At 47.7% G+C, this 7,361-nt stretch overlaps 1 protein-coding gene across 1 annotated transcript; it reads left to right on the top strand.

The window, feature by feature from the left end:
* The first annotated feature begins 1,684 nt into the window (after positions 1–1,684).
* On the top strand, positions 1,685–7,051 carry LOC129759965 (uncharacterized). The gene has a single exon (XM_055757547.1). The coding sequence runs from the start codon at positions 1,685–1,687 to the stop codon at positions 7,049–7,051; it is 5,367 nt and encodes a 1,788-aa protein (XP_055613522.1).
* Positions 7,052–7,361: the final 310 nt, after the last annotated feature.

Below are 7,361 nucleotides of genomic sequence, written 5' to 3'. Positions count from 1 at the left end.
AAAAATTCAATACCTGGAATCAATTCCCCATGTCTCAAAACCTCTATGTGCAAATTTCTTGTCATAATCCGACGAAAAATAACGTCAATATCGCGAAAACAAAATTTGTCTGGTATGGACGACCCCCTTTAGAAAGGGTCATCCAAAAATCTGTAAATATTTTTCATCATTCCTGGTCCTAATGAGTATTGTTAGTCTGAAAATCCGGTGTCATTGCAATCCCTACAAACGGTCAACGCAATCAATCAATCGACTTTCTATCTCGCCATCTCCAGGAGGCGAGCAAATATAGTGCCACTCGAAACGACCCATGCGCCACACAATAGTCAGTAGAAACCTACCTAGAATTAGACTTGCAATAAACGGCCAGCAGAACACACGCGTCTTTGTGTCTGTCCTGTGTCGTACCGTATCTACCTAGCAAGCAATAAAGTTTCTACTTGATCCGAACCGTCGCGCTGTATTATTTAACCCGTTTGTTCGTCAAATATATGTACGTTTTGCCCAGTAAAAGTGTGTCGATTAATTGCCCCGAAAAGTCCACATCCGTAGAAAAACATTGGTCCTTCGAGCCGGATGTCGGGACTTTAAAGCCGCCGCGGAAAAAGTGACCTGTGGTGGACATTGTGTGTTGCGATAAAAGTGCTGGGCAAGCGTGTGTCGTTCGGTCGTTGACCTTTTGTGTGTGTTATTTGAGCACAAAAAGGACTGCCGCGTAATCAGTGCGTCGGTCGAAAAGAAAAAGTACTTTGTCCTGTGGCTGGTTGGCGGGTTTTATATTGCCGCTAAAAATAGCGTTGGTCGTGCGCCTCTTGGGGGAAGTAGTTTTTTTTTATTCGTTTTCTCGTGGCTGTTGGCAAGTTATTGCTGCTATATTCGTTTGCCACTTTGAGAAATAAAAAAAATAGTTCCGTTTTCCCGTGATTAATTGGCGGATGATTGTTCCGTGTGAATCCAAATTGAATATTTGGAATTCCTGCGAAATATTTGTGCTTTGTGTGGGGGATTAATATTGCGTAAACGATACGGTGATTGATGGTGAACTGTGTTAAACACAAGAATTTTATGCTTACGCTTACTGTGACGATCATTTGTGAAATAGTGGGAAAAGTGATTGCACATAGTGCATAAGAAAAAAATGAGCCACATTGGCGAATTCGAAAGCTGCCTTGTTCGTTAGTGTTGCTGTTGCTGTTCGCTGCTGGCGATTCGTTGACTGGCGAGTCAACGGATTTTGGTCAATTGAGCACGCCGCATTTTTTGGAACCCGTATCTGTTGCGTGATTCTGGACGAGTCGCAACGGATGTTGTTCTCCATCGCAGAGGATCTTCGTGGCCAACAGGAACTTCAGGGAAGTACTATTTTGCTTTGGTTTTGGGCTGTGGTGATCGAAATTTAGGATCCCACACATTTTGGCCTGTGTAAAGTTTTTTGGAATTCTCGCTTGAGTGTTGGTCGAGAAGAAACTTAAAAGTAATCGCTGGTTGGATTTTTTGCATCCGGACCACTATCGGAATTTGGCTGATTTTGTGATAACAGCTAGGCTGAGACACTTTTGGCTGATTTTTGAGGTACATCAGCTCCGTAAAACCATATTCATTGTTGCTGTCAACTAATCGCGCGAGACGTAGAGTTGATCGGTCGGGTGTCAAGGTGAATTAAGTGATCCAATGCCAAGTGACAATGCCTAGTGAATTACGTGAGCTAATTAAGCAGGAGCGAAACCTGCGAAGATCATTAGACTCGGTGCGTCAGTTTGCTTCCAGTGAAAGCAACAACTATGAACTTATCAGTGTGCGATTGGAACTGTTGGAAGCAACCTTTGAACAGTTTAAAAAAGTGAGAACCGAAATTGAGCTGCAAACTGACCACCTGAGCGCTTCAACGGACAAATTTAGTGAACAAACGGCATTGGATCAAGCAAGGGAGGACGAGAATGTGGGAATCCTGGTGGAATTCGAGGAGGACTACTGTGTGGTGAAAAGTGAACTCCGGCGCCAGTTGTCAGCGATACGAGCATCAACCAATGCATCTCCAGCTCAAAGTGCAACCGTATCTTCAGGTCCTCCCTCAACTCTGGCAAGGGTGAAGTTGCCGGAAATTAAGCTGCCGTTTTTCAGTGGGAAGTCCAAGGAATGGGTCACCTTTAGAGATTCCTTTAAGAGTCTGATCCATTCCAGCAATCAACTTAACGATTCCGACAAGTTTTGCTATCTTCGTTCGGCCGTGACGGGTGAAGCTCTGCAAGCGATTGCTTCAGTGGACATCACCGCCGCTAACTACGAGATCGCTTGGTCAACCTTGGAAAAGCGTTATGAGAACCGGAAGCTGCTGGTGAAATCTTATCTCGATTCGCTGTTTTCCATCGAGCCGATGAGGAAGGAGAGCTATGATGCACTCAACATGTTGCTCAGCGAATTCGAGCGGAACCTCCAAATGCTGCAAAAAGTAGGCGAGAACCCAGACCAGTGGAGCACGCTCCTGGTACACATGCTGTGTTCTCGTCTGGATCAATCCACCCTGCGCCAGTGGGAAACCCACCACAGTTCCAAAGAGGTTCCGCTGTACGACGACCTGATGTGTTTCCTGCGCAACCATTGTTCGATGTTGGAATCCATCGCTCATCGGAGACCTGAACGACCAGAAAGCAGCGAGAATCGTTCCAGATTTGGCGTTAGCAACCCTGCAGTTCCATCCCAAGTGAAGTGTCCTTTTTGTGGTGATGTGTTTCATATTGCTTTTCGGTGCACCAAATTTTTGAAACAAACTGTCGGTGAAAGAAGTGGATCAGTGAAGCGAGCTAGATTGTGTTACAATTGTTTGTCTTCCGGTCATCTAGCTCGTGATTGTGTGAAAGATTCCTGTCACCATTGCGGAATGCGTCATCACTCGCTTTTACACCCCAGATCCTCCGTCTCGCAGCAATCAACTCGCCCTACACCTTCAGTGTCTCAGCCTCGTCGTCAGTCTTCATCATCATCACACACCCCACCGATATCCAACCAGCCAACCCATAGCCACCCTCCCAACACTCAACCCTCAACCTCGTATCCAGTTTCACAGCCCATTCTCACCACAGACCCTCAGCAAACCATAGCACTTCCCTCCCACACACCGAACCTCACGAAACAAGTCCTGTTGTCCACAGCCATCATTCGCATCCAGGATTCTCTTGGCAATACTCGATTAGCTCGAGCCTTGCTCGACTCGTGCTCCCAGTTTTGCTTCATGACCACTCGCTTCAGCCAACAACTAAAACTGCGACATGTTCCGGAAAACCTCACCGTTCAAGGCATCGGTGGATCACGAGCTGTGTCACGCAAACTGGTTGTAGCTTCCGTTCGTGCTCGGACCTCGTACATCTCAGCTTTCAGCAGAGCAATGAGCTTCTTTATTTTGCCTGAGCTGACAGCCACACTTCCCGCAAAACGAGTCGAGTACGAGAGTTGGCGTTTACCCCACGATGTTCAGCTTGCTGATCCCAGCTTTTCGGAACCAGGAGAGATCGACATCATTATTGGCGCCGAGCACTTCTTTGATCTGCTTCTGGAAGGCAGATTCAAGCTGACGAATGATGGCCCAAGCCTTCAAAACTCTGTTTTTGGATGGATAGTTGCTGGTACCATTCCGAATAAATCTGTATCCTGTTCGCCTTCCTCCGTGACTTGTTCAGTAGCTGAAATTCAGGAGCAGCTCACTAAATTCTGGGAACTGGAATCGTGTAAGTCAGCAAGTACCCAATCCGTGGAAGAGTCAACTTGTGAAGAACTTTTCGCTGAAACCACCACCCGTGACTGCGACGGAAAATTTGTTGTTTCTTTGCCGAAACGTGATCACGTAATTCGGCAACTGGGGGAGTCTCGTAACACAGCACTGAGGCGATTTTTCAGCGTAGAGAAGCAGTTTGAGTCCAACAGCGAAAAGAAGTCAGCGTACACATTATTTATGGAGGAATACATCAGTCTCGGTCACATGCGTGAAGTTCCTAACCCTGATGAAGCATTACCGGTCTACTATCTTCCACATCATGCGGTCTACAAGCCTGACAGTTCTACCACAAAACTTCGCGTCGTCTTCGATGCCTCCTGTAAGACTACCACCGGAGTCTCACTCAACGACGGTCTATTGGTGGGACCCGTAGTTCAAGAAGATTTGTTGTCCATCGTCCTTCGGTTCCGGTTGCATCGAGTCGCCGTTGTTGCTGATGTGGAGAAAATGTACCGCATGGTCAAGGTACAAGCCGAAGATCAACGTCTCCAGCGTATTCTGTGGAGAGAATCTCCAGAAATTCCGATCCGTACTTACGAGCTCGTCACTGTTACTTATGGTACAGCATGCGCACCGTATCTGGCAACCAAGTGCCTTCAGCAGTTAGCAGACAGTGGAAAGGAATCGTATCCCGAAGCAGCAAGGAGTCTACAATACGATACGTACGTCGATGATTCTCTCACTGGAGCGAATTCAGTCGACAGTGCGATAAAGTTAGCGAAGGAGATGATTGAATTAGCAGCAGCAGGTGGTTTTTTGTTGAGAAAGTTCAACTCAAATTCAGCCGACGTACTGTCTGCATTACCAGATCATCTTATAGACGAGCGCGCTTCCTTGAACTTGGATTCTTCGACTGCAGCTGTGAAGACGCTGGGTTTAGTGTGGAAACCTGCTACCGATTGTTTCGTTTACGACTGTCCAGTTTGGAGCGACAAGGCCAAGATCACCAAAAGAGTTGTGCTTGCAGAGACAGCACGCCTCTTCGACCCGATTGGACTTGTGGGCCCCGTTGTTGTCATCGCGAAGATATTTCTGCAAGATCTTTGGAAACTCCAGTGTGGATGGGACGATTCGCTTCCAGAGGAGATGCAGAACTTTTGGCAGGAGTATCGGATGAACCTGAAAGCCCTATCTTCACTCTCGGTTCCACGTTGGTTGACCTTTCATTCCGAAGCATCATTTGTCGAGATACACGGTTTCTGTGACGCATCCGAAAAGGCTTACGGAGTCTGTGTTTATCTTCGTTGTACAGCAGAAAATGGTGAAGTTACCGTCCGTTTGATAACCGCAAAATCCAGAGTAGCACCTTTAGACGACCTGAAGAGGAAGAAGAAGAAGCAGACAATCCCGCGCCTCGAGCTTTCATCTGCTCTTCTCTTGGCTCACCTGTACGATAAAGTGAAGCGTAGTTTAAGAATTGCGCATTCTGCAGAATTTTGGACCGATTCCACCATTGTAATCTGTTGGTTGTCGTCTTTACCGTCCCGTTGGCAAGCTTTCGTTTCAAACCGTGTCTCCGAGATCCAACATACCACTAAAGGCTGCCAGTGGCACCACGTTGCAGGAGTGGAAAATCCAGCGGACATCATATCGAGAGGCATGATTCCAGCACAGCTTCAGTATCAAACGATGTGGTTTGAGGGTCCACTTTGGCTGCGACAAGACCGCAGCACCTGGCCAGCTTCAAGCAATCCAGAACAAGTTGAACAGTCGTTACTTGAAGAGCGGAAAGTATGTTCGTTTCCTGTCACACCCGTGACTAGTGAAATCTTCGGTTGGCGTGAGAGGTTTTTGGATCTGATTCATCTTGTTGCGTGGATGCTCCGATTTGCGCACAATTCCAGTTTGAGAATCCCACACCAACGAGCTTCCGGAGGTTTAACGTACGCAGAGCAGTATGCAGCCGTACTTCACGTCGTTCGTGTAGCACAACAGGAAAGTTTCCCAGCCGAATTCGACGCTCTCCAGAGAGGGCGACCACTGAAGGCGTCATCCCCAATCCTTTCTATAAATCCCGTGTTTGGCGATGGCATAATTCGCGTTGGCGGCCGGCTAGCTCACGCACCGATTAGCGAAGACAGAAAGCATCCGATGATCCTGTGCAGTAAACATCCCTTGGCCAAAATGATAATCGAGCACTACCACCACTGTTTCTTCCATGCCGGTGCTCAACTTCTTGTTTCTTCCGTCCGCGGGAGATTTTGGATCACCAAGATCAGATCGTTAGTCAACACAGTTCTGCACGAATGTGTGCAGTGTTTTCGTAACAAACCAAGTGTAGCAGAGCAGCTTATGGGCGACCTGCCAGCAGAGCGTGTTTCGCCATCGAATCCATTCGAGAACGTTGGAGTAGATTATTGTGGACCTTTCCTAGTAAAATATCCTTCAAGTCGTCGAATCCAACCCCGCAAAATTTTCGTTGCTATCTTCGTTTGTTTGGCTACAAAGGCAGTCCATATAGAGCTGGTCACGGACCTAACCAGTGATTCATTCATCGCAGCGTTTAAAAGATTTGTTGGTCGTCGTGGGAAACCTCGAGTTGTGATGTGTGACAATTCGACAACTTTCGTTGGTGCTCGCCGAGAATTGGATGAACTCCGTCAGCTTTTTCGAAACGAACAGTTCCAGAGACATGTCGTCCATTCGGCAGTAGACGACGAAACCGAATTCAAATTCATCCCCCCCAGAACGCCTAACTTTGGTGGACTGTGGGAAGCCGCTGTTAAGTCATTCAAAACGCACCTGAAGAGGACGATAGGATGCACCATTCTCCGTTTTGATGAAATGAACACCATCTCGATTCAAATTGAAGCTATTCTCAACTCCCGTCCGTTGACACCAATGACTAACGATCCTGCAGATTACGAAGCCATCACACCTGGTCACTTTCTGATCCACCGACCGTTAACAGCCGTGCCGGAGCCTTCCAAGGAACATATTCCAGAGAACCATCTTTCGAGATGGCAAAGAACCGAAGTCTTTTATGAACGCATTTGGAAGCGCTGGTCCTCCCAATATCTGTCGGATTTACACAACCGCACCAAGTGGACTAGGAAACGAAACAACATAGCCGTTGGAACCATGGTGCTCCTCAAGGAGGACAACCTTCCCCCGTTGCAGTGGGCTCTCGGTCGTGTGACGAAAATCTACCCCGGTCCCGATGGCAACATCCGAGTCGTCGACGTCAAAACCAAGGATAGCCAGCTCCAGCGAGGAATCCAGAAGATTTGTGTTCTTCCCATCAAGGACAACATTGATGATCCCGTCCAGCAGGATAACTAAATTCATCACCACCCACTCCAGTATACAACATAAGTTTAGTCCTCCACCGAATTCGACCATTCCTGCCTTTCCATTGTGATGATCCTGTCGTGTCAAGCATCGGCCAACTTTATCTGGCGGTCATCGTAAGCTGACAGCAAACCACCATCGTCGTAGCTTCACATCGCAGTTTCATCTTCATCAGCGCCTGGGGCGCTCGCGGAGGCCAGGAGGCCTCCGCTCCAGGTCGAATCGGTCCGGTGGACCACATCCAGTCAGCTAGTCAACTAGTCATCTAGCCATCTAGTCAACCAGTTGTTCCGTTCTCCTG

The sequence above is a fragment of the Uranotaenia lowii genome, unplaced genomic scaffold (assembly GCF_029784155.1).
Source record: "Uranotaenia lowii strain MFRU-FL unplaced genomic scaffold, ASM2978415v1 HiC_scaffold_348, whole genome shotgun sequence".
Classification (NCBI taxonomy): domain Eukaryota; kingdom Metazoa; phylum Arthropoda; class Insecta; order Diptera; family Culicidae; genus Uranotaenia; species Uranotaenia lowii.
Note: the sequence above shows the minus strand (reverse complement) of the source record. Positions and strands in the feature narration are given on the sequence as shown.